Raw genomic sequence first — 27,242 nt, forward strand, 5'->3', positions numbered from 1 at the left:
TATTAATAACAATAATGCTAGAAAAATAAAGAAAAACAAACAAACTGGATATGATTAAACACCAATGCTGTTGCCATTTTTATAGTATTTAAAACATGATATTTTTTTACAGTTATCTTTTTTGAAAATGTGAACATAATATTTTGCATTCACGGACTTCTTGAAGAATGTAAATATAAACGGGATTAAAAGGCCATTCATAAACAACAAAATCCTTTATCAAAAGGGACAATTTTTATTAGCAATTCTATGCACAACAAATTCAAGCAAATAGGTTGTTTACATGTTGAATATTGGGCGCAAATTCGGATGGTATTAATAAGTGAATCAAATGAACAATGGTCGGTACAAAAAAAATACGATAAATAAATAAATCATATTAAATTAGATAAATGAAAGGGTATAATATATACTGGTGTAAATTATAACTGTAGGTGAACATAGGAGCAACACATCCAATTTCATCCAAAACAAGAGGTATGAGGAAGACATTTTTCAATTTTTGAACCTGTGTGTGAATAAGACGAAACAGCAAACAAACCATAAATGACAATGATAAACGATTTACATTCATATGTATAAATGCATAACCAAATGCAAGATTTTTTTCCATATGTATATCTGTTCACAAAGTAACTTGGTTAATTGGGTCAAAGTGATACAATAGATGTCTGACTATCCAAATATGGAAAAAAGTAGTTCTTCTTGATAGCTTGAGTTTCTCTTAATTCAAGAAGTTTTATTTAGTATAATAAATAGGTCCCCAGTTGAGAAACTATTAACTATATTGTTTAATCACGAGAATAATTGCAATATTGCTACTTTACTTTTTTTAAAATCCCATGAATTTACGAAGTTAATTCTACAGCATTAACATTTTAAGCATACTAACCAACTAGTTTCAAAATCTGAAATTATTTGGAGAAAATCCAGTCTTCTGCTGCTCTTAGTTTATATTTTACAGCGCGAAAGAAAGTAAAAAAATCGAGAACTTGATGAACTTTTTAGAGAGTCCGTCATCGTTTGCAATGTAAAATTAAATAGAGCTTTGCAGTTTACGTGGCCACCAGTACGGGAAGTAACTTGCCAATCTAGCAACGAACTTTTCTAATCGGCACCTCTCGAAATAAAACTAAGGTCGCTAAGTAGTTAGGAAAGCAAAGCGCACTGAACTAATAGTAAACTCAAAAAAACGTTTTTTTAAAAAAAAAATTTTTAATTTTTTGTACTAATAAAACTGTCTTTGGCTGCCGGGTCAATAAAATTTAATCACGTTCTCATATATCTAATTAGTATTTTTCCAAAAAATTCTGATGTTAAAGCGGTTTGAGGAAGCTACAATGTAAGTTTTTTCTGAATGTTAATTTTTTGTATAACTATATTTTCCAGAGCAATAATGTCTAGTTTTAAGAAAAATTGCCAATTCTAACTGTTAAGATTTGCAATTAGAGAAGTCTATCGATTTCTTCACAAATCTGTTTTAACTTGAAGTGTATTTATGTTGTACCAATCTAAAATAATACACCACGTAGAAGGTATCTTTTAAAGATGGGCAAATGTGCACTACTAACATAAAAATAATGCACACTACTAAGACAAAAATCTAAAGATTTCCATGTTATATTATTTCATTTTTTGTAGCTGACATTTTGCATCTATTACATCACTTTGATACATATAAATTGATTCAAATTATACATTCAATTCTGGCGCTAAAGATATGGATAGGTATGAAACATCCTGAAATTATTTTTTCATAAGGATTTTTCCCATGCCCAGTAGAAAGGATGCAATGACATATTTAAAAAAAATATTCGAACTGAAGATGTTTTTATCCCAATAAAAAAAATCTCTCATTAAAATAAAACAAACAAAAATTAAAATAAAAAATTGAGTTTAAATTATTTAAAAAAAAAATCCAAAACATGATAAAATGGAAATGCCATTTCTTTTTTTCCCCCCTTTTTTCTTCCTCAAAACAATAAATTACCAAACCCACAATTATATTTCTGGAACATTTTTATGTTTCTTTTATTTTAAATTTGCGATTTTTAAGCTAATAAAATGACTTAATGAAATGTGCAAAACACTTACGTGAGGGGATCTTCTTAAACACTGTTTTTGCCATAAAATCTTGAAAACGTTGAGCATAAAACCCAGGGCGATGAACTGACACTGAATCCTGCAGAAAAAATATGGCAGTAATTATTTATTTGCAAATAAAAATGTTTTCAATTATAATTGCGCACCTCGAAAGCACCCCCACAGTGCAACTTCACTCGCAAGAGATTACAACTCATAAAGTTAAAGGACGTTAAATTAGGATTAGGATTAATAAGTTACAAAAAAAATATATAATGATTTTATCGATGTTAAAATAAAAATGTTAATACAATAATTAGGTTTTTCATGTAATTGGAGATGGAAAGATAAGTCAAAAAGTTAACCGATAATCTTTTGATAAAATGTCTATGATATAAATGATTTTATGGTATCTGCACTTACTCCATCATGTAAAATTGATTTCCAGGTATGTTCTAATTTTTTCTTTAACCTGTAACTTTGTAATATATCGATGATACCAAGATAGAGCAACAATCTTTCGCCTTTGGCATTTCTTGCGGGAATTCCTCCAGGTCTAAAAAAATAAAATATATTAATTTATATCATTTAAGCTGTTTATTTTCAAGTATGGTCCATTATTTTGTACGAAAATCAAAAACTTTCTCCAGCTCCAGCTTCATTAGACAAGTTATTGAATAAATCCCATATATATATATATACATATATAATATATTTGGTTATAAACCTATATTTTTATTCAAAAAGTCTAAATTCAAAAAAGTAATATCACTGACTTGTATGTTCTGCTCATTCAGAATACTCATTACGAGAGTGTACTTCCCGACGTGCAATATTTTTTTAAAATTAATTCTTAAGTTGGACATAGGCCCGAAACTAGTGGATAGAAAGGTACAGTCAAAGTTGATACTGTCTAGAGCAGAAGTTACTTTCTTATTAAGATTTTAAATGCCATCTTTAATGTGGATACCAGAGTTTATCAATTTCGGATGGAAAAGTAGCCTCTTATTTCGATACAATCTTATAGCAAAACCTAAAGCATCGAAGACAGAAGTAAATGGGTATTGGAAACAGTGATACTGGATTTACAAACAGCTATCACCGCCATTTTTAGCCCAAAAGAGTACGAAACGCTTGTCCTCCAGATTTATAGGAATTTAAGAAGAAGAAAGCAGAAAGTTTAAAAAAGGATCGCTGTTCACTGCGGACTACCACTGAATGAACCAGCGGATTGGCAAAGGGAGGCGCTGAAATGAGTAAGCCTAATCCTCCACAATTTATGAACTTAGTCGCCTGATATATAATGAGAGCAGAAGTGTTTTCTGCAAGCGAATAACTGAGTGGGCGGAAAGGAAGAGATAGAAATCTATTAAAATACGCCCCAAGTGATCTGCCCAAAAGTGATGGTCCGGCCAGACATGATCAGACTTACTTAAACGCACACGATCCTGCAAGAGTGCTTTTCAAGGAGATATAAGGTACGCAGACTATTGCGTGTCTGGCATTAAACGACACAAAACAAAGGGTCGACCACCTCGACCTGTGTAGGAAGAGCGCCGAATTGTGCTTGGTTGGAAGAAGTCAGTTGGCTTTTTCACTACCTCAATGACGGCGCAATTCAAAAAATAAAATAAAAATAAATATAAATAAATCTCTTTTAATGAAAATCGCCATGACTTTGTAGCTAAATTATTAACAGACAAATTTATGTAAATGTCTTCCACAACAATTTTTATAAATATTTTACCCCCTAAAGTTAGATTATGTACATACTGGTGTGAAGTACAGTAAGTTTTTTTGTCTTCTAAATTTAAAAGATCAGGGAAAATAAAAGCACAGATATCTTTAGATTGTATCCCTTGCACTACTTACGGGACATCTCCTTGATGATCAATTGGCTGGCTCTCGGCTTGAATGCTTTCCATGGCCGTGGAATGTGCTACAAGTTTATGTTTATTGATTGAACGCGCCCTCTGAAGACCTCTTTCACTGTGAGACTGTTCTTGTTCCGCAGTATCCTGAATACAATAAGTTCCAAGAATAGCCTTTCGAATGCAGCATGTTTTAAAACAAACATTTAAGACGTACAATATATTCTTAGTTTTTAATTATATTCAGATTTATGATTGATCTAAGACACTGGTGATATTTAAAGACCTTTATCTACAACAGATAGTCCTCCCTACTAACTACTATTTCTAATTCTTGAGAATTCAAGGCCATCGATTTGATTCTGATAACTTAAACCATTCTTCTTGTTGTATTTGGAAGGTTACTTTGACTTAATTAACCAAATTTACTACGACTGTACATATACCTATAAATTCCTAACACACACTAATACATTATAGGGATACACACATAACTAGATCAAAAAGTGTTCAAAAGTATTAAAGTCGCTAACACACTTGAAAAAATCAATTGTGTTAATTCTTTTTATAACTAACTGCATCTTAATTATTTTTTTCATTTTTCTGTTTAGATCAACTATCTTTGATCACTTTCAGTGCCAACAGAAAAAAAAAAAATGTAAAATATTAATATTTTAAGGAGAAATAAACTCACTGATCTATCACGTGACTCTTGGTCTAGGTTGTGAACACCAACTAATAAACTATAGTCCATTATTTTAAAACTTTCCAATACCTGGCAAACAAAGCAATAATTAATAGAGATAAAATATTACTATTATTTTTTAAGAACTGGTTTTAAAAATTTACTGTCAATTTTCTCAAGAAGAGCAGTTGGTATTTAAATGATTAGATGTAACAATGTTCCTTTAACAAATTGATATGTAAGAGTGTTCTGTAAGCTTCTGAGCAGCTTAAGAATCAACTGGCAAAGTAAATGAAAAAATAAGTATTAACAGTAAAAGGCAGATATTAATTTTTTTGAGCAAAAACTATTCTTGAATTAAAAGCAGCAGGTGTCAAGAGAAAAGTGACAACAAAAAATATACTTAAGGAAACTTACCCTACAATCCCTCTGAATTGTTTTCACTAGTGCTGTATACGTATCTGCTTCTAAAAAAATACCATCTGGATGATGTTCCATAAAATCTAAATCCTTATATGTAGGAGACTTTTTGTTACGTTCTGATTTGGAAGCCTGCGAAAAGAATTCTTAATAAATAAATCTATTCTAGTAAGAATATAGCAGAAGGTAAGTTAAATCAAAGTAGGCTGAACAAATAAGCTTGCAGTATTTTTTTTTTTTTTAATTTAAGGCGCGTCAACATCTGAGGTTTTTGGCGCTACGAGCTTTAATCAGTGCACTTCCGGCCTCCAGAAAGTGTAAAAACAACACTGTTCATCACTGGACAATGAGCTGTAAGAAGCTCCTAGGAAAAGAAAAACTAAGGGCTACCAGTTGGATTCGAACCTGGAATCTCCGCGTGGGAATCTAACACGCTAAACACATAGCTAATCTCTATCCTGCTGGTAGTAATTTTCTAATTTCGCTTTTCACTAAAATTGCTCTATTATTTTTAAAAGTTATTGCATGCTAGTTTTTTGAACGTTTATCTATTTTCAGTGAATGGTGCACCAGTTAAGAATTATATTTAAATTTTCTAGAAACGAAACATTATGTAAATAGAAACAAAATTCTCTTTACAAAACGACGAAACATTTTCTTAAGATGGGTAAAAGTCAAAAACTTGTTAAGTGTTAAATATTAGATATCTGGCGGAAATAACTCACATGACCTAACTTAAAATGTTTAAATGTCAATTCTTCATTTTGCAAATTACGCACTAATAAAAACCAAAACTAATATAGGATCGTCTAGGCTGCAACGGATTGACAGTTACTATAAATCTATAACCATTTGTTATGATAAATACGAACATTATAATAGAAAACTAACCTTTCTTTTGTACGTTGATCCTTTCAGATCATATTTCTGATGCATAGGAATAATCGAAGGGAGTAAATTATTCATTGCAACTATTCGAATATTTTTATGATTGCACTAAAACATTCAATTATTCGTCATACAAATAATAATAATAATATATAATACACCCTAATAACTTTTTATTCTAACCTGGTAACAATATAAACCAAAAAATTTAGGTAATAACGTCCTAGGATTCTGGTTCAAATTCTAAAAGAAGAAAGTAAATTGAAGTTTTTTTTTTTATTTTTTTAAAAAAAGGCAAAAAGTAGAAAAATATATCACTATTACTAACCATGTAATAACCAGGTAATAGTTTTTGTAAAAATTCTCCCTCTTTATGCTGAACAGTTTTAATAATAAATTCATCATCAGCAGTCAAATAAAATATGGAGCCGGAAGCGCCAGGATTAGACAACTCTCTAAGGGGTGAACTACAAAATGAAATCTGCAAGAAATTGAATATTCTTTATTATTATCAATTGTTTAAAATGCTCTTAAGAAAGAAATTAAAAATAACTTGTAACATTTAATGTATCACATCGGAGATCAATAAATATTTGGTGGGAAACCCTCTCACACGACTTTCTCTTACTGCACAATTCTCTTACTTAAAATTGATAAATTTTCTTGAGATTTTTTGCCCAAGAATATTGCATTGGCTGGCAAAGTCAGAAATTAGTCTAGGAGTACGTATGCAGCTGGGTTTTGGCGTTGCGAGTATTCGTACAGAGTTATAATAAGTGTTTCAGAAATATACGAGATTTATATCTCTAATAATCTCAGGAACTGTATGGACTACCCCTAGGACAGCTATGAGCTATGAGCAAAGTCATATTTGGAAATGAAAGCCAAAGTCGTGTGGGATCAATTTTTTAGAGGTAAGCATTCATAGATTAATTACAAAAGTAGATCATTTTCTTTTATCCAAAACAGTCTTAATGAAGAAAAAAAAAGGACTTCAATAAAACTACAGAATGACTTGTGAGCCTAAGTGAATTTGTTTTTAAGCATTTAATATGAACGGGATCAGAAAACATAACTTGTTGAACGGGCGCTTCAAAATAGGAAAGCACAGGCGTCATAGAAGCTGGTGTATGGATTAAAGACAAGAATGAAAATATCAGCCTAATGACAGCTTTTTTAAAGCAGAGGTCATGGCGATTCTAAAGTTCTGCTCGCTGGAAATAACTAGAGAAAAACAGGCTATTAAGGGTTTTCACAGATAGCCTAGCTACTTCGAAAGTCTTGTATAAATTAGAGTATTCATCAAAGACATAATGAATTTGCCCAAAAGAAAGCAGTGAGCCTTTTCTGGGTTACTGGATATCGAGAAATCCTGGATAATGAAAAAGCAGATAATTTGGCGAAGGTGGGTTCTTCTACAATCTCCGAAAGTCCAGAGCTGTTTCCAATCTCTGCCAGTTTTGAAGAAAGTAAAAAACAAATGAAACGGCGACAACTTGATTCTTGAGCTCAATTTAAAAAATTTATAAAGAATGTTAAATCCATATTTACTTGTGGCTCGCCTTTCTTAAAAATGAACGTAATTCGGCAGGCACAGTGCCAATAGTGTGGAATTAAAGAGGGCAATATTAACTCGTTACCTAAATGGGAGAAATGCCTGCACTTCGGGCAATGCATTTTGAAAAAGTAATTCAATAAAGCGGAGGTAATTCAGAAAGACAAGTTCATAAATTTGTCTCTGAAGGTTAGGAAAATGAACTGTAACGATGTAGGTGGAGGAGTAAGCAGTGTGAAGACTGAAAGTAAAGTTAGATAAGAGGAAGGGTTTTCTATCGGGTTAGCTTGGAGACCCTCAAGGCTTCTATGTCTTGGGTAAACGTCTCGTTTGTATATAATTCGCAGTACTTGCACTAGTCAGAGTATCATCTAGAATAACTAGTATCACTCACACTCCTAAAAATCACCTTTAAATCAATTTTCTCAAGAAATCCTGATAAAAAAACCACAGATAAATCAGTACTTAGTACACTAAGTTAACTAAATCAATCAGCCCAATTGATTTTTTCGATTGCGAAAAACTACAGAAAAAAAATCAAGAAACTGTACTTCCGACAAGCCATTTTCCTCAAACTCCGAATTTTAGCAAACATTAATCTCCATTAATTTTAAAGGAAAGACCAAGTACTACACATCTTCACCAAAAGTGCCTTTAATGAAATTTCCCTGGAAAAATGTTCAAATATAAGCGGTACATGCGCATGAATATAAACAAGTTAAAATGTTTGGAAACGATAATCGAGAATGTATACTCGTACATGTAAGAATGACATAATCATTCGGTAATGCGATAATCCCAGGTTGAGTGATTTCCAAAGTAAAGTTATTGCCATGTTTATGAGGTTAGGCAAATGAAATATGAACTCTTAATACTGTGATTTTTTGTTTTTTGGAGTTCAGGGTGCTCTTACTCACTCACTCATGCATACACAAACACTCAAGCGCGCGTAAACATATTTATGAATATTTCATTTATTTCTAAAATACACTTTTTTGGATTTACCGAAGCTATGTTTGCGACGAAAACTCAATACCAAAAATTTGATAAAATTGCACAAAATTTTCTTTTAAGAGTAAGTTATATAGCAAACAATAACGCAGTTGGGTTGATATGAGTCAATTCTAATACTAACAAGGAAATCGTCAGGTTGAATGCCGAATAAGTCTCTAAAATATCGAAAAGCTATTGGAGCATAAGTCTTAAAAGTAAATTCTGAATAGTGATGAGCAGGAGTTTGACTGCTTCCATCAGCTGCAAAAGTTGTCGTTTCAACCGTCATGAAATCCTGCATCAACAAATCTCTTTCTGGCTTAGAAGCTAATCCACCAACAGCATGTTGGATGCCCAACTGAATAGAACCCATGATTTGAGATGTTTGAATCTGAAAAGAAAATTTAGAATTATTAAATTTGAATGAAGAGTTTGTTTTTTTTTCGTTAAAGTTCTCACAATTTATTTTACCTTTTTGTAGGTCACTTCACCACCAGTACCAACTCTTCGGTGACCGAGTTTTTTCTCTCTTTCCGATTTATGCCTTGTCATTGCTCCATTCTGTCTTGATAAAGAGCCCTGAAGAAATATATTAAGTAAAAATTCAAAAAATACAAATATAATGTACATTTATTTTTTGAGGAAGGCTAGATAGAAAAGTACAATCTAGAAAGAGTACTCACATCCTTTTTACCATAATCATCAGCTCCATCGTCATCTGCACAAAAAAAAAATACTTAAGATAAATTCTTTGAAGCAAGGATATTAAAGAACCTATTTTAAATAACTTCAAACTGTTAAAACTAATTATTGTAAGTCGTGTCATAAAATATTCTAGTTTAAGAATACAAATTTCAAATTAAGTTTCTCCAAAGCACCAGTCAAATTTGATTATAAAATTCTGTCAGCCTTTTAAGTATTAAAATTTTAAACTAATAAAATTGTCCCCTTCATACCAAGCTGTTTTCATAGACATAAAGAATCATAACTTATTACAAAATATGTTTTCAAGCCACTAAGTAACGACGACATTTTGAGAAGCTTGGGAGTTGCCAGAAATAAGGGACTTTCCTTCGGCGCACACATTATACATTTCAGGGACATTGTGGAGTACGTTTGAGATGTTTCAAACCAACAATACAAAAAGGACAACAAACGACTTGAGATAACGGTTTAAACTCTTTTCTTTAAAGTATAGGTTTTTCGCTTATGAAAAATTTTTTAATACTCTGATACGAATTGATGGCGGATTTATCATTCTTAAATAAACTACTGAATAGTGACTTCGACTACACTTCCCTGCAATTCTTTTTTTTGAGCCATTTTGCAAACTTTTTACGAACCAAGCCGTTTGTGCCCTATTCACCCACATATCACAACACATATCACCCACATAATTGCATCAGATTAGTGATGCAATTAAGTGTGCAATATTTTGTTTCTAGGAAATTAATTTTTACACAGATCTGAAGTTTTTAAGTTCATATAATTCTTTACCTATATTAATGTTTGATAGATACAACATCACAACGCTGAGGAAGTGAATAAATTTCTTAAAATATGGGCATAGAATAAAGAACAAAAACTTGACCAAATAATTGTTTTCCTTTTATATGATTAACTGTTTTTTGTTTTTGTGCGATTTATTTCATTTTGTAATGTCTAAACTTCTTTAACGAAGGCTGTTTTTCAAGTATAAATAAATAATGAGTTACGTCCATTTGCTTTAATACTAAACTGAAAATACATTCGTAATAATTTCGCTTAATTATTTGATCTTATTTAAGTCTCGCGCATAAATTAAAATGTTGAATAAACCTAATTTGCAATATTCAACTATCAGTGTAATAAAGATGAGATAATTGAACATTTTAATTTTAAATTTTTTTCAAATTTATATCGTCATAATTGATTAGCAATACGTAAGTAGCAATGATATACGTCGGCAACACAAATAAAAACGCTTAAAATTATTTTTAATAGGCTTAATCAATTTTTCTAAATAAGCCTTTATTAAACTAATAAAAATACTGATAAAAGCAAATTATTATTATTCATTAGAAAAAGAAAGTGCATTTAATATTTTTTTAAAAATAATTGAGAAGAGGCATTCACTCATTAAAGACAAAGAAAATGGTTTTTCTTCGCTCTGATTTGACGTAATATTTATAATACTATTGTTGAAGTGCATTGCCAAATAAAAAATAGCATTCATTAATAGCATTAGTGATTACTTCTAAAACGAATGGCAATGTAAGGATTCAATAAAGAAACCCACTTGAGTCACAATTTTAGAAACCAAGGGCATTCATTGTATATCACAATAATTATATTTATCACCAAAGACGTATTTATTTATGAATATCAACGATAACTAAAATAACAATAATTTTCTTATATTCAATTTCAGGAAATGCGCGTAGGGAACTTTGGAAGGTTTGCTTTTTCTGATTTACATAATATTTGAAAATGTGGATAGGCCCGAAGATGAATGGAAATCATATTCCGGTCAAAAATCATGCCTGTAAGACAGATAATCGCGATAATAGATAGTTATAAATTTAGGAGCAAAATTACTTTTTAGCTTTAGGAACTTTGGATTGACAGAAATAAAAGCTAAGAACTGTAACATCAAAAATTAAAAAAAAAATACAGGTGAACATTCTACAAATGAATGTAATTCTTGCAAGAAAGTAAACGCCCGACATATGCATGTAATTCTCATTTTTAAAAAATGCAGTTAAGAGTAGATAATTTATACATGGTCGTTGATATCAAGAGTTTTTTTTACCTTATAAATCTGACAAGCAACAGTATAAAAATTGGATCTCTCATGTGAAAAAATAATAAAAGATAATTGACGTAGCTGCTTTTACACCACATTTTCCGAAGATAATTAAGTCTAAGTCTAATTAAATCGGTAAAGACCAACGTCCCACTGGCTCTAATAATGTGTATGTTACCCATACGAAAATAATAATTTTTTAAAGACATGTTTATAAAAAATTTACGAGTACAAAGTACATTTTTAAAAATGGCATACAAATATTACGTAGCTTTATTCTAAAGACCTCTCACTACGAACATACTAAAAAAGGTGACCTGTTTTCTAAATATCAATTTATTATCTCGTTTGTCTAGGCAAAAATGCGGGAATCATTGTCTCAAGACAGATTGATTGCCTTTTTGGTAATGCACAAAATCATATAAATAAAATTTTCCTACTGTATGGCTCTAAAAATTAATATATTTTCATAAAATTTTACGTTTTGTTAGTGCAACATTTGCTAAAAAACTAAAAGGGCAATTTTCTTGCTTTATATCTCTTTTTCAACCAGTAAAATTGTTAAGCATATAAATGGCACAAAATAATTCCTAATAATTTTGATGAAGTTCCTCTTTTAAAAATAAATAAAAAAATAAAACTTGTTAACCTCTCATTTTCTTGAAATTTGAGTAGCTAGTCAACAGAAATTACAATTCCACAATTTTATTAAAAATAAAATCTCTGAACTAGAATGAGTACTGAATAAATTAACCATAATTAATAAATTTTTTTTTTTTTTAAATCAAAAGTGACATTCAAAAAATCCAGAGGTTATACTACATTTCAAAAATTCCTTTAAGATATCCGAATCAATTCAAAGGCAATATTTGGACTAAAACTTATAAGTAATACATGTAAAATATAAACTATGATTCATTAATGGGAGTCAAGAGCAGTATACTTTTAGCACAGGTCAGAAAATAATAATGCAATAGAATTTTTAAAAAAAGCAGGGACATTCCACGAATGAATAAATTACATTTATAAAATACAAATTTATTAATTTAACTGGAACTTCACTTTCTCACAAAATAACTAAGAAATTAAATTGTTTTGCATTTTTAAAAAAGTAAGTGAAAATAAGTGGGTGTGCCTCACGCCTCTGTCAAACATGACTCATGGAATAATACAAGCAATGAAAAGGTTTTACCTCCTCGAAAGCTGTCTTCGTCTTTATATTCCGCATTGCCTTCAGTCTTCATTTTGCTGAATGTATCAATTACTTGAATTTCATCTACGCTATCACCAGAAGCCATTTTAGGGCATTAATCTGTAAATGTGTTAATGTCACACAACAATCATCCTCCTTCACATTATTTTAAGAATTTTCCGTAGACTAAATTTCAAGGAACGGACTCCAACACTCCAACCCACCAGGACCCGCATTACTGTAACGTCAAATTAAGATAAAAAAAATATATTGTGTCAAACTTTCATTGCTTATCCTTCCTTAATGCTTGCCCGACTGCCTACTTGATTTTGCCACCTTACTATTGATCTTTGCAGCTGTTTTAAATGTACAGAATCACCTGTGTTACAATATAAATTAACAGCTGATCAGTAGCAACCGTTCGTTTTTTTTTTTGTTTTTTTTATAATGTAGCTACTTTTTCATATTTACTGACTTGTTAAGTGGAGAAAGAGAAGACTAAAAGAAAAGAATAGGCAACTAGCCTACCAGCCTATGTTTGTTTAAACTAGATAACATTATTAAGAATAGAATCTAGCACGTATAATCCACAGTTCAAATAACCAAGCATCTTAAATAATTGCAGAATATAAAATTGAAACTAATATTGAATATAAACGTTAAGGTTTAAAAACAAAGTTCTAATTATGAAAATGAAGAAAAAAACATTGCTTTTGCGGGTGCAATAACATCCATTATATTCAATTTAAAATCAAAGAGCAAGTTTCAAGGGTTCTATGTTACATTTTGTAAACCATTGAGACCGAATTAATGCTGTTATACGGTTTGTAAAACCTAAGAACTGAAATGTTACTTGAAAGAGAACATACCTCTTCCTCTCCCAAAAGTGCTCTTAAATCGAACCCTCTAGGAAAAATGAAAATAAAAGTTCAACTATAAATTGTATAGAAACTAATAATTTGAAAGCAAACAGTTCACACATTTTTTAAGAACATTAAACATATGTAAGATCGCTGAAAGCCTATTTCCAGAAGGGACTTAGAATGCTACTTTTCTAGCGAGTCTCCAAACGTGTTATGCTTTTGTTTCTGCAACTTTGTCTGATATTCACATAGATCTTTTTGAAGTTTCAACTGTTTGTAAATACAAATGTAATAATTATGTTGATTTTTGATTGTAATAATATATTAGCAACGTTGAGTTGTTTGCGATTCCTTAGCGCTTTCTTTCAAACAATAATTCATTTAAATAATTATTAACCAATATACTATGCGGCCTTGATTTATATAAAGCATAAAAATGTTTTACTTCTCTTGTTAAATTTATTTGAAAAATTAAGTTTATTCCTGAAAAATCAGTAACGTATCTAATCTCTACCTCTTAGAAGTACCTCTTGAGTATTTCAACTCCATCATTTAAATACAAATCCATGACAAATTGCAAAGTTACTGCATGTAACAACAACTGAAATGAGGCTGCCGACTAGAGGCTTGGGGCGAGAAAAGATCGAATTTTTGCCTAAGAACATCAAACATAACTAGCATTTGAATTGCTTCTGTCAATAATTCCTTATACAGTTATCTCTTGACTCAGTTTCTAAAATTGCTATTCTGACAACCAAACTTTAATAAACTTTTTTGATACTGGACAATTTTTAATAAATGAAGTACCTAAAATTCCTAAGATCCTTTGAATTTTAGTACAATGGAAATCTGTAGGAATTCACATTAAGAACATATGGAAACACCAGAGGTTATCTAAATAATAAATTAATTTTATTTGGGGAAACTTTATTTAAAAATATCTGTACAAAGTTATGCTATGCTGCTAGCGTTTGATGCAATCCTCGGCCATAAATCTGCACATTCCTTAGCCACAGGGCCTGTGATAGCACTACCTGCAAAAAGTAATTACAAAATACGTTAAGAAACCATTTGTCTAATTCAACGTAATCTAAAAATCAATTCTGTTTTCTCGTCACGTATTCCATTTCACTAACCTTTCATTTCCCCTTTATTATTCACTATCACCCCTGCGTTATCCTCGAAATATATAAACACCCCATCCTTCCTTCGGAACGGTTTTCTCTGTCGAATCACAACTGCAGGCATGACTAAGTACAAAACATTTGTTAAAGAAAAATAATAAAACATTGAAACGGTGATAAATAGATTCGTAACTATCATATTGTCTATTTGTATAAATGAAATTTTTAAATCTCTAATCATCTCCAAGATCAAGCACGTAATTTATCCTCTCTCGGCTTGTGAGAGATTCTTAACTGATAACGAGACACTTTCATTCAACAAAATAAGTTTACTGGTTTTATAATTTTATTAGATAATTTCGTAAGAAGCTTCAGCGCATTAATCCAAAAAAAATCCAAATATACGATAGTAACAAAATCGACAAAAAGTAAATTGATTAAAAAAAAATCGGTATGATCAGATAAAGGTGTTTTATCTCTACCATTGCTCCAGGTTCGTAAAACATTAGTGTGAACTCAAGTGGCCCAGTTTAACTTGATAAGACATTAAGGTCTACGAACATAATAAAGTTTTTTATAAAGGCTTCATAACTGCCTACAAACCCTTCTCATGATGAAGTGAGAAATTAGACACTAATTAGAATTCTGAAAATGATTTATTTCTTCTGCCCAACTTAAAAATAGCTATTCACATTTTCGCATAACAGAACACATGTTACGATAACTGAATATGAAAAAGGAAAAACATTAAATTACTACTGATTTTATAAGAGTGGAACATGTAGACTTCATTTCAATTTGTATACATATATGCAGTTTTTTAAATAATTTTGGAAAGAGAAAGTAAGAGAGTTTTACTTTTACACAAGGATAATGAAATACAGTACTTGGGATTATTCCTGCCAACGCTCGCCAAAATGCGCAAATCCTTTGGCGCCATCATAATGAAAAGCAATTTCCAAAATAAACGATCTATACACATTAAAATTGTCAAATCATAATATTAAAAAGAATTTAAGTGTGATAATACGTAATAAAAAGAATCAAAACAAAATAAAAACCACTATTTTTTTTTTATAATCGCACATTGAATTATCCTTGAATCTAACCAAACACATTTTTATCCATCATTTTGGCGGCCAAAAATCCTTTCGCCAAAAGCTACATTTTAGCGAAAATGGTCGACGGGATAATCCCAAAGTACCTGAAATACTTTTAAATTCAGATTAAGTCTAAATTATCTACCTTATACAATGTTTGTAACATCAAACAATCTTTAGAGATCCATCTAATCCCAAATTATAATATTGTTAATAAATATCATAAATTAAGAATCTCAAGTCCTTAGAATTCTATTAGCTGGTAAATGAAAACATAACGAGTCGTGGATAAAACCCTGATACATTGAATTGTCAAGAGAGCTCGAAACATACAAAAAAAATCATCTACCTTTTTTCCTTAGCTCAGGTTTCCCTTTTTTCACTGTTGCAACTATCATATCCCCGGAACCAGCAGCCGGTAATCTATTAAGCCTTCCTTTGATTCCTTGGACTGCAATAACGTATAGATTTTTGGCTCCTGTAAAAATAAATAAATAAATAGAAAATATAAATCAAACACGGAGTTAAAATTTTACAACTAAAATTATACTGTTACCAGTATTATCGGCACAATTTATCACAGCACCAACTGGAAGGCCTAAAGATATTCTAAACTTGGCTCCCGCGGAACCACCACGTCCTAAAAATCATTAAGAAATTATTAGTATATTACACATTATTCCATTAGAGATTATTTCATAATTCTGAATTTTCGAAAATTTTGCAGGTAATGGTATTAATCAATGAATGTTAAAAATAATAAGGATGAATAGAAATAATAAAACAAACCTCTCTTCGACATGTTGCTGTATTATAATCAACAAAATGGATGTTGGTGAGGTTAGCACAAGCGGAAACAAAAACAGTGTAGTCGCTACTGATCCCAAATTTCTCATTACATAACTGAACTTAAACCTACATGTTAAATTAATTAGTAAATTTAGAATATTATTTTAAATACAACTGCTAAAAAATAACTACTTAATCCCCCACCAAATTGAAAAACCAGATGATGTTGCCTCCCCTTCTAGTTTTCTAACAGATTTGTATTGGACTAGACTTCCAACCTCGACTTCAACACAGTATATTCAAAGAAAACTATAAAAATTAGTAAATGCAGCATTAAATTAACTTAACAAATTTTAAAGAATTTACATATTGCTCACTGAAACAAGATGTGAATTCTAACTGAACTTAAAATTATGTTGGCTACTGAACTTCACCCAAAAAAATAAAATTATTGGAAACAATCATACTAATTGGAACGATTGATGGAACTGTTTGCAAAGATTCTTACCAGTGCTATATTAAAAAATTAATTAAATAAAACATTAGACAAATATTTTTATGTTCCTGATTACAATTTGAATTAGTTGGAAAAGAGTCAAAATCTGTGCAAAGAACATTAAGAAATGACTTCTCTAAATCTATTGATAAATAATATATGATCAGTATTCAACATTTTTCAAGAACTAAACAAGTTTGTTCATTATTTGTATTCCTACTGAGTTCTTCAGTTTAACATATGATGTAATTAATGTCATTAATGTATTATTAATTAATCTCTATGGAAAATATTTTGTAGATCTCGTTTCTAGCAAGGGAAGCAAACATTAGCTTTACATGTCATTGTTTTAGGCAAATTACTTAAATTATAATGTCACAAAAAATTGCACAAAAGAAGGGTAATCAAACTAAGACGAAAAGTAAGGCTATTCAGAAGCATAAAGTTCTTATACCCTTAGAACTGAAAGATATGGGAACTGTCACAGCAATAATGAACGAAAGGAATGTGGATACCACTGTTTTAGGTAATTTAGAGATCCTAGGATAAAAGCAAGCATAAAAGCATGTTTTTTTTTAATTCAAAAAATTTTACTTATAAGCGATTTTTCGAATTTATTTATAAAACGAGTATTCACACTTTAACATTTATCACCTATGTACATATATATGTATTCAATGCACCTCGTACCTTACGAATAGGTATAAGTAAGATTAAAAATTTTGTATTCACCAATTACTTATGATACTATTCTATAGCAAAGTACATAAGTACATACATTACAAACTAGTGTAGGTTTAGTAGTTAGTAGAATTGCTTTCTTACAAATGCTTAACGTTCTTTTTCGTTTCTATACATCAGCAAAAGTTTAGCAAAAAATCGCTGAATTTTCAAGATATAACAATCATTTTTTCAAAATTGTTGACATAAATTTTGAATTTTGTATGTTATCAAAGAAGTTTTTGAAAGGATACATACACACCTATGTACGCTATGAATGAAATGAATAACCTTTAGTACAGCACAGAGTGCAGTGGTAAGGAAGGTTATATGATCGTCATTTGAACATGTCAAGGACTTAGCTAATTCAGAAGCGTTAATTTAAGTTTGTTACTTTAAGAAGTTTCCAAAATGCCTTCAGGGCTTGTAGTAGATTCTTGGAATTGTGAAGTTGGCGGTAAGGAGGAATTATATTTTACATTAACAATTTGAATTAATTTTATGGACGACCCTAAAAAAAATAACGTTCTTTTCTTTGCAGGTCAAGAACCATGGCCCGATGATGTGCAGTTGTTCCAGCCATATGAGACTGAGCAGATATTGCTTCCTGATATGGCGAATTGCTTAGCGGTACAGGCATTCCTAAAAATGTGTCATTTAAAATTTTCGGTTGCATATCGTGTAAATGCAGAAGACATGTCTCCATCAGGTGAGTTTATTTTGTACCATTCTATTACTTAACGTGAATGTAAACGCGTATGTCTGCTTCAAAAGGAAAATTTAATTTGGGGTATTTTGAACTAAGACTCTGTACCTACTAAGTTTCATTGTAATTGTACCGTAGTATGACCTATTTAAAAGTACTAAATGGTAAAAATGTAACTGACGTCAACTGGGCTCTGACAGGAGTCGCTTCCACATTGTTTGCTTCAAACCTCATATCTCTATTCGGTCAATTATTAGATATCTGAAGTGAAACGCTGAGGAAAACTCGCGTTGAATTTTAAATAGGGCTAGATTATTGATTTCGAATACCGCGTAACTCCATTTAATGTATTTTCAGTGATAATAGCGTACAATTTTGCACTTAAATTCAAATTTTCATAAATTTTATAAATTCTTAATTTTCAGAAGGTAAACCTAACAAAGCTAAATCAACTTACAATTTAATTATAATTCCCCTAATTATATCTCTTACATCTAAACTGAATTTTGTTAACAAGAAAATTGTAGTCTTTATTAAAGTATAAAGAAATCAACTTATACGGTGTTCGAAAAACGCGGGAAACTAAATGAATGTTACGAGTAATTCGTACTTTATGTAACGGTTCTTTCTTCAGACAATCCTTTTTTCTTGTGCAGACTTGGTGCACTACCTTGGGATTCTTAAACGCAAAAGACTCTCATAGAACACACATACTTAGAAGACCAAACGTGACATACTTTCCTTTCCATTTCTCAGAAGACGTTCTAAATTACCAACGAAACTTAAGAGACTGATGTATAGTACAATTATCAAACCTATGTGAACTTACTGACCAGAACTGTGGATTTCAGCCAAACCGACCAACAAATAGTTGATGTCTACGCCACAAACTTACTTTTCATACAGATCTTTCATTCCTCACATTCCACTACTCGTCAAGACAAAATAACATAAATTTTATTCATCTCTGTCTAACTGCTCAAATCTTTTCTTACAATCTCTTGCCTCTTACCATTTCTTTAGTAGCCTCGAGATTTCCTTCGACCTAGACCAGTATCGCTGGTTCATGTAAAGAGTGATATCATTAGTTTTTTGTTAGTAATATTCTTTAGTTTGCTCAAACAATTTTTGTTTTACGATTTATTTCAAGCTTTTTTATTTAATCCCCTCTTTTCTTGAATTTTCTGCCACACCAAATATTTTCGCGTACCACAATTGGTGCGATCCAAAGTTCTGGATGGGAACTGTTGGATTAGAACATGGGGCACGTCCTGGTCCCCAGCATCTGATCCTCTACAACCAAGAGTTGTTCTAGTAGGGAAAAATCTGTTATTTTTACTACATCAATGTAACTACAACTGCTTGTTTTCTATTTCTGAAATATCATTAACTGAGTGTTGGAATTATTACAAAATCACTGGCGAAGTTTATTTATTTATAATAATTTTGTTTCGTATTAATTAATTTTTTCACCGGACAGAATTCTCTCGTCACATAAAATTGTATCACCGAGCGGTGAGCTGTAAGAAACTCATAGCAAGAGAAAAATCGTGGGAATCCAGTACACAAACCCAAATTAATCTCTAATCCCTTCCAAATTTGAATAATAATATCAAAATAATATTAATAATTAGTTTACTAATTTCACCTTTCAATCATTTTATATGGGAAATTAAGAAATAATTTTAATATCTATAGGTTGAAACTTACAAGCAGTGTTCAAATCTTACATAATGTTAAATAACATTGGATTGCATGTTCAATTTTCTCCACAATTCACTAAATGCATATTCCTATTAGGTCGAGTACCATTTATAAAGTGTGGAGCTTGTCTGGTTTCTGATCTGGAACCTATTGCTAGCTTTGTTGCGAATAAGGTAAGCTTTTCTAAAGATCTGTTGATTTTGGATAATTTGAATACTAAGGGAACCTAAATGTGTATGTGTATATGAATATGCACTTTTCTTTTTTTTACAGGGAATTTCATTGACTTCTCATTTAGATCCTACTCAAAAGTCAGACATGAGAGCCTATATGTCTCTTGTGAATAATGTCTTGGGAAATGCAGAAGTAAGTGCAATTGAATATTTTAAATTAACTTACTCATTCATTTTTGTTAAAGCCCTTTACACTTTTTTTCTGTTCTGTCTCTAAGGTTATCCGAGTTTGCATGCGTAATTGCTATAAGCACCGTGCCCTGTTAACAATATGTTAAGACAAAAGCAGTTTGCATTTTTGTAATTAAGAGTTTTTTGGTTGGAAAAAAAAAATCTGACTGAGTGAGAACCTTTGACATTTTTCGTACACAAATTTCATAACGCATGAAAGGTGTTTATTCCCATAGCAAAATTCAATATTCTTCTTCCATTTATTGTGTTTTGAACTGAACAATTTGTAGGGGCTAATCTTAAAAAGAAACAAGTATAAATGTTGACTTTTTACACGAAAAACTGGATTTAATTTAATCTGGGTACTATTTATTATACTTTGAGACTAATATAATTTATTTATGTTTCAGAATTATTTAATTTGGTGTGACAACGACACGTACACAAACATCACTAAACCCCGCTATGGATCTGTTCATCCGTTTCCCTTAAATCATATATTACCTTATTCTAGAAGACAAACTGTTATTAAAAGATTGAGAGCGCTTGGTTGGTATGAAAAAAGTTTGGATAAGGTACAGAACATTAATCTCATTATCATTGATCAAGGTTGGAAAAAAGAGAAGACTAAATATTGTACTAATACAAACTTTGACCCAACAGGTGTATGACGAAATCGATAGAGCTTGTAATGCACTTAGTGAACGGTTGGAAAAAGCAGATTATTTCTTTGGTGACACGTAAGTATTTCGGTTAAATACAATTCATAAAAATGCTCTTTTTTCACTTATATCCTAGGATATTTAAAAACCCTTTAAATCAGGTATAAATTGTAAATCTTTGGAAATTTATATAATATGCAAAATCACACTGAGCTTGACAGTTAATGAAATTTTACCAATCCAACGGTGAGAGAAAGCAAAAGTGCTCAGAATGCTAATCGTTAAAAATGTTTATAAGTAACTTTTAAATGTTATAGAAGTAGCCAACAACACAGATTTCGGAAACTGTTGCATGACATTTTTCAGTGTTCTCTTCCGTGATAGCTAGCTAATTTTTTTGTTTGATCATAACTAGTTTTTGGTGTTTCACTTGTGCTATCAAATTTTCTAATACTATTTATTTTTCTAATATTCAGTTGGTGGGCGAGCGCTCAAAACCGGTCTACGTTCAACTTCCAAAGCAAGTTATTATCTCGAATGAAATGAATACTCTTATCAAATTCAACCTTTAGTTTAATAAACATAGTTATTAAGAGAAAATTCGCATGAAACCAATAATAACCTGGAACGTCTTTAGTATATGTTGTTCCAACCCTGGATGGCTGAATGATTGATTCGTCAGTTAAAAAAAAAAAAATTATATATTCTTTTTTTAATATTTCATGGTTAGTAATAACTATAAAATTTAGACAAGTTGCGCTTTAGAGCTAAAGCTTCCAAAATCCGAGAACTGCTCTAAAATGAATATTTCGGAAAAAAAAGTTTAGCCACAATTCAAAGACATCAGCTGGAGTGATTTTTCATTTAAAGTTTGAACTTTAAAAAGTAATTTAAATTAATATTATGGAAGGGGGATCCCTTTATGGGAAGGATTTCCGAACTTTACATTCAGTTTACAGTTTAGAAGTATCGTAGAGCTAAAAATAATTACCATCCTTCCCAAGTATTCTAAAATGTAGCTCCTAAAAAGGGCTTTAAATATAAGAGTGGATTGAATTGTTCGACAGAAAGATTTTAGTTTCTGTACGTTTTCTTAGGAATCTGCAGATTTCGATACTTTCCGAGGAAGGGGGGTGGTGGTTGCTCTGCCTTTTAAAGTGTTATTCTATCGTAAAATGTGGACATATTTACGCGATTTATAGACTATTTAAAAAAGTAGCCTATCTGTCACTGTTTAAAATTTAAATAAAGTTTTGGATCTACATTTTTGACTCATGATTTAGAAAACTCCATGACAACTTAAAGCGTTTTAAAGAGAAAGCGGTTACAAGCTAAAAAAAAATTCTACGAGTATTTAGTGTAGAGGAGTGGATCCATTGGATCGATTTTGGCCAAAACCTTTTACCATCTGTAATTTTCCGTTTTTTAATTATGCTGACTATAAACAGGCACAACGACCAATAATGATAATAATTTAAGAACTGGGAATTTCAGAAATATACCACAGGTTTCTTATGTATTTAATAAATAATTTTGGACCTATTTGTTATTGTTTGTTATAGTGGTTTACAATTACATAAATGTCAAGGAAGATTTTAGTGTTTAATAATATTTTAATATTAAATGTGGATTGTTAGTACGCGAATGTTTAAAACTTGAAATAGTTTTTAAATATTAATTTCATGCATTCAAGATATCATTAAAAAAATATATGTATTTAAAAGTCTTTAATAATAATAAAAAAAATATGTTTCAGACCATGTGAATTAGATGCATTGATTTTCGGTCATGTTTATTCAATATTAACCTTTCCTAGTTTCAAAGCTGGTGCCAATTTAGCTGAAAAATTGCGTATATATGATCCAATTTTAAATCATTGTAAAAGAATAATGCCGTTATTGTGTTTGATGGATAAAATAGAATTGCCTAGCTATCATAAATCATATTTCAATGAGCCAGAAGAATTTACCAACAGCGATGATGAGTTAGAAAATGAATTTTTATGTAGTGATTCAGAAAATGAGATCGTGGACACACCCGATTTGCAAGATTGTGTTTGCTTATTCAATGAGCAAAATACAATTTATGAATCTCTATTTTCACCGGTTATTCAAAAAAATGAGTGCATACTTTTCAGTAAATAACTTGTTTTTCTAATTAATCAATAATAAGAGTTTACTTCCTAAAAAATTTTATTTTTTTATTTGTAAATTAAAACTAATTGTTTTTGTCGGAATCATATTAATTTTATTTAAAATTATTAATTCGTAGACATATCTGGGTATAATATATAAACCCATATTTACTTAGAAAAAACTACTTTGATTATTTAAGATGAGGTATAATAACGTTGGAAGTTGGTGCTATTGGAAGAAGATGAATTACAGATGTATTGCGTTCGTGATGTTGCAGCCCAGTTCCGTTGGAATTATGTATCACTTTAGAGAGTGTAGAGAGAATATAAACGAGTTTCAACATCATTTCGAGAATTGCGAACGCTTGGTGGTCTTTTTTAAGTTTTTGCGTGTTAATCCAATGCATTTAAGAATTTTTTTGGAATTAAGATGAGCAAATAATTGTTCCTCTGAAGGCTGTACTCTATGAAACTTCTGGAGATATTAGTATGATTTCCAACAATTTTAAAATGGCCCTAAGCGTCCTTAACATGACGAAAGAGCTTGAAAGTCATTTGTTTTCTCTCTGTGCATGATTCGGATCTTTTGCTGTTATTTCTGTATTTTTTTTTTAGCGTTGCATAGTTCCTACGTATTTATTCTGCAATTTCACGAACGCGCAATATATTTGTTATGTGTTTGTTCTTCCAATAATAAACCAGCGTACAGGCATACTCTCTGCTAAAAAAAAATATTGAAACATCAAAGCCATCAACGTACTTATAGAGAAGTCAAATAAAATTTTGCTCGCCTTTCTCTTCACAGAATAAATATCTTTTTAATTCACAAAACCTTCTTTGAAAGTGCAGATTGGCCTCGGGAATAAATGAAAAGAAAAAACTTTGTTTCCCCGGGTAGAATATTTGAAAACAGGAAAAATATTATTTGCTCCCATTTTTTTTTTTATTCGCGTGATGTTTTTTAGACTTAATTTTCAATTGGAGTAACACGAGGAAACCGTAAATGACAAGAAAATCGTAATAATAGAATAGATGGCCCACAGCAGACAACCTATTTTCATTTATTTTTTGTCTTCATAAGAGATTTTCTTTCTTAAATATTATGTATTCGCCGTCCCATATACTGGCTACCATTGCTCTTGCAAATCAACCCTTACCTGCCACGTCCTCCTCTACGTCTTCATCGTGTTTTAACCTTGATCTGCTACCTCTTCTTGTTCTTCATTAAAGTTAGTACGGTCTCTGTATCATTTTCAGGAACAAACCACTGCAGCCTTCTCTTCTTTCGGGTTTATTATATGGTTGTGTTCACTTCTATGCTTTTTCTTATTGCCTCTTTCTCATTTTATTCCTTAGTGACATTCCTGTTGATCTCCACCAAAAATCTAATGATAATTCATTAATTCAATAGCCAACAACAATTTTTGCTATTGAGCGCATCAATGGAACCACTTCTTATATCCATATACGAGTAACATTACACTCTAGACTAAAGCAAAATTAATTATTTTATGTATATTTGTTTAAGATAATTTTGCTTCGCAGAACTTTTTTGAGCATGATGTGATCTCTTCGATGTTCGCTTGCTCTCTTCCCCATTTCCTTATTTAGAGGAGCCGTTAGGTTCTAGAATAGACCCAATGTGTTTTAAGAGATATAATTGTTTACCAGCCATCAATAGATTGATATGTCCTTGGCTTTTTTTTTCTAGTTAACCTTGAATTCCCGTTTATCAAATGTTACATTGCCACTAGTAAAGATTATATCTGCTGTGTTCTAAGCATTACTTGATCGTCAGGGAAATTAACGGGAAAAATAAGATAGCTAGATCTATTAGTACACCTAATCAACCATATTTGTAACAAGTATGAAGGCACACATCAACAAATTTTTTAAAAAAAGTTGGTGTTACTTTTGCATTAGCGAAATCTGTTAAAAGAGAAGCTTTCCCATCATTATTTGACGCCTGTGACCAGTGTAAATATCTTTGACGACTTAATTAAGCCATTTATTCCAGTCTTTCTTCAATGTGTCCCATAATTTTAGTCGCGAGTAGTTTTTATAGGCTTTCCTAATTGAGTACCTTCTAATGGTCGGGCATAGAACGCAAATCGCTACAATCTAAAAAGCAGTGAATTTGCTGGTTTTTTTTTTTTTGCCGTTATGTTTTCTCGTATATGATTAGGAGTGTACTACATGAATAGGTGAAAACGTTCGGTCACTACTGGAACATATTAAAACTTCCTTGGTGAATTGGGTTTAGTGTCTTTGAGAAAAGCTTTATTCAATGAATACAGTGAAATTATTTGCGTAACTACTTGTTACGTACAATTTTAACAACCTTGGAACGAACATTCTGCCCTTAGATGAGAATTAGTTAATTTATATTTCACATTTAATGCACTAAGTAAATGTAAGCTTATTATTTTCGTTTGAAACATTTTATCGGGAAAAGTTACTTTGGAGATTTTCAAATGCCATAAGTTTATGTGATGTAAAATCAATTAAGATTTAATAAAATTTAAAAGTTCCAAAGAAAACTTGTATGAGTTAGAAACGTGAAACTTGGATAATGAGAAAATCGTGTAAGTGGCAATACCAGATGTTTTAAGTTTAATTCTTGACTTTATTTTTTTTCTCTTGTATCTACTAAAATGAAAACCTGCTTTAAAGAAAGTTAATTGGTTTTTAAATACTGTTTAGGCCTACAGAACTAGATGCCTTGGTGTATGGCCACATCTTTACCATCATAACTACACCTTTACCAACTAACAGATTAGCATCAGTAGTCACTAGCTATCAAAACTTGCGGGATCACTGTATTAGAATTGAAAAGATGCTATTTAATGAGGAGAAAAAACAGAATTAAAAAATAAATACAAAAAACTTTAATAAAACCTATTTGTAATATATTCTAATTTATTGTAAAATTGTTTTAAGCATCTAATGAAACTATTTACAAATTCGGAGAGTTTATATTTGTAATTGGGCGTTATATACTTTAAACCCACAAAAATAAATTGTCGCTAATGAAAAAATAAATTATAAATTCATTTACGTACTGTGTGCCTTGTTTTTGTGATTATTATTTAGTCTATAGATAATTGTAGATAGAATTTGTAGATATTGTAAATATATACTAATTGTAGGTTATTTTAATTTCTTATTTCCAAAATATTTGTTTATTATTCTCGAGCAACATTTTAACGTGTAAATTTTTTAAAGAATGTCTCTACTAGAAGATAATGTGCAAATTATCGGGTTTTTAAAATAATTTCTTTAATACTAGATAGCTGAAGAATAATATTAGCATTTTATTTAATTAAAAAAAATAAATAAATGAAAGATGAAGAATCTAGAATCTAAACCCTCCATGATTTTACTATTCAAGTTTATCTTTAAACAAGTTATTAATTAAATATTTGTTTTGTATTATTTTTTAGTGACCGTAAACAATTATTATTTAGAAATTTACTACCGAGGATTCGGTCAAATCAAAACCAGCAACCCAGTTTTTACGCCAACGTTTCGACAAATTTATTGTCTTCCTCAGGGCGTTGTTATGTGAGTTGGTTGTAAGTCACAAAAAGTTTTTTTTTTTTTGTCTTTGAGTTACAAGTGGCCGCTTTCTATTTCGATGATCCAATTAGTTGTTGTACAAAGATGCTTTGTCAGTGCAATTTCATCAGCAGAAACGAATATATAGCACTTGCTAAATATACAAAAGATCTTAAACGCTTAAACAAAGTGCTTAAACACCACTGTCTATGAAAGTCACTAGAGAAAGGCGGGGGCTTAGTTGTATTGTGTTAACTAAGAACAATCGGTAAAAAAAGTATATATTGAAGTTCGATTTTATTTCTTATAAAATGAAAAAATGCATGTAATTTTCAGTATTTAATATGTACACCATTAGTTTACTATACTGTTCCTTTCCTTAAAATAAAAATATGTAAATCTCTTAACTTATTTAACATAAAACTAAAAATCTATCATATTGACAATGTAAGAATAAAATTATTGTAATTTTTCTAGCACTAATAATTATTATTTCCAATTTTGTAAATTG

The 27,242-nt window shown here is 30.7% G+C and overlaps 3 protein-coding genes across 32 annotated transcripts in view; 1 reads left to right on the forward strand and 2 right to left on the reverse strand.

Annotated features, from left to right (window-relative positions):
• Positions 1–12,814, reverse strand: part of PIP5K59B (Phosphatidylinositol 4-phosphate 5-kinase 59B) — a 79,429-nt gene extending 66,615 nt beyond the window's left edge. For 8 of the 27 annotated variants that reach the window (XR_012458184.1, XR_012458185.1, XM_074127399.1 and 5 more), the window contains exons 1-12: positions 12,472–12,814; positions 9,178–9,212; positions 8,966–9,073; positions 8,637–8,885; positions 6,275–6,427; positions 6,130–6,189; positions 5,950–6,054; positions 5,056–5,190; positions 4,648–4,728; positions 3,955–4,100; positions 2,506–2,638; positions 2,095–2,182 (exon numbers count right to left, since the gene is read on the reverse strand). Coding sequence is in view for 22 of the 27 variants with exons in the window: in XM_074127399.1 (XP_073983500.1) it covers positions 2,095–2,182; positions 2,506–2,638; positions 3,955–4,100; positions 4,648–4,728; positions 5,056–5,190; positions 5,950–6,054; positions 6,130–6,189; positions 6,275–6,427; positions 8,637–8,885; positions 8,966–9,073; positions 9,178–9,212; positions 12,472–12,577 (1,399 nt within the window). In the remaining 5 variants the exon portion in view is untranslated. The remainder of the gene's footprint in view (positions 1–2,094; positions 2,183–2,505; positions 2,639–3,954; positions 4,101–4,647; positions 4,729–5,055; positions 5,191–5,949; positions 6,055–6,129; positions 6,190–6,274; positions 6,428–8,636; positions 8,886–8,965; positions 9,074–9,177; positions 9,213–12,471) is intronic. The other 19 variants (XR_012458183.1, XM_074127400.1, XM_074127402.1 and 16 more) reach the window with 3 other exon arrangements.
• Positions 12,815–14,244: 1,430 nt separating this feature from the next.
• Positions 14,245–16,479, reverse strand: RpL23 (ribosomal protein L23). Its single transcript, XM_074127447.1, has 5 exons — positions 16,348–16,479; positions 16,115–16,198; positions 15,908–16,036; positions 14,471–14,584; positions 14,245–14,368 (listed from the first exon to the last, which is right to left on the reverse strand). The coding sequence occupies exons 1-5, from the start codon at positions 16,358–16,360 to the stop codon at positions 14,286–14,288; spliced, it is 423 nt and encodes a 140-aa protein (XP_073983548.1). The 5' UTR covers positions 16,361–16,479; the 3' UTR covers positions 14,245–14,285.
• Positions 16,480–17,108: 629 nt separating this feature from the next.
• LOC141453801 (metaxin-2-like) lies at positions 17,109–27,130 on the forward strand. Of its 4 annotated transcripts, none has more exons than XM_074127434.1 (7): positions 17,109–17,369; positions 18,105–18,272; positions 20,070–20,146; positions 20,247–20,339; positions 20,788–20,952; positions 21,041–21,117; positions 22,796–25,932. In XM_074127434.1, exons 1-7 carry the CDS (start codon positions 17,216–17,218, stop codon positions 23,181–23,183), a joined length of 1,122 nt encoding a protein of 373 aa, XP_073983535.1. In that variant the 5' UTR covers positions 17,109–17,215; the 3' UTR covers positions 23,184–25,932. The 4 variants fall into 4 exon arrangements, with proteins under 4 accessions (XP_073983535.1, XP_073983537.1, XP_073983536.1 ...); XM_074127436.1 differs by having other exon boundaries at positions 17,112–17,369; positions 25,877–27,130; XM_074127435.1 differs by lacking the exon at positions 17,109–17,369 and adding an exon at positions 17,642–18,020.
• The last annotated feature ends 112 nt before the right edge of the window (positions 27,131–27,242 follow it).

This window comes from Rhodnius prolixus, unplaced genomic scaffold, assembly GCF_049639745.1.
Source record: "Rhodnius prolixus isolate KJV_2025 unplaced genomic scaffold, Rpr scaffold_3, whole genome shotgun sequence".
Classification (NCBI taxonomy): domain Eukaryota; kingdom Metazoa; phylum Arthropoda; class Insecta; order Hemiptera; family Reduviidae; genus Rhodnius; species Rhodnius prolixus.

What these genes read in the sequence shown, in the direction of transcription:
- RpL23 (XM_074127447.1), bottom strand. An exon ending in AAATTGTGCCGATAATACTG is followed by an intron (nt 16,037 to 16,114) that starts GTAACAGTATAA and finishes TTATTTTTACAG; the next exon opens with GAGCCAAAAATCTATACGTT. An exon ending in ACCTGAGCTAAGGAAAAAAG is followed by an intron (nt 14,585 to 15,907) that starts GTAGATGATTTT and finishes TTTTGTACTTAG; the next exon opens with TCATGCCTGCAGTTGTGATT.
- LOC141453801 (XM_074127434.1), top strand. Translation starts at nt 17,216, where the DNA reads ATGTCACAAAAAATTGCACAAAAGAAGGGTAATCAAACTAAGACGAAA. An exon ending in CTAGCTTTGTTGCGAATAAG is followed by an intron (nt 20,147 to 20,246) that starts GTAAGCTTTTCT and finishes TTTTTTTTACAG; the next exon opens with GGAATTTCATTGACTTCTCA. An exon ending in ATGTCTTGGGAAATGCAGAA is followed by an intron (nt 20,340 to 20,787) that starts GTAAGTGCAATT and finishes TTTATGTTTCAG; the next exon opens with AATTATTTAATTTGGTGTGA.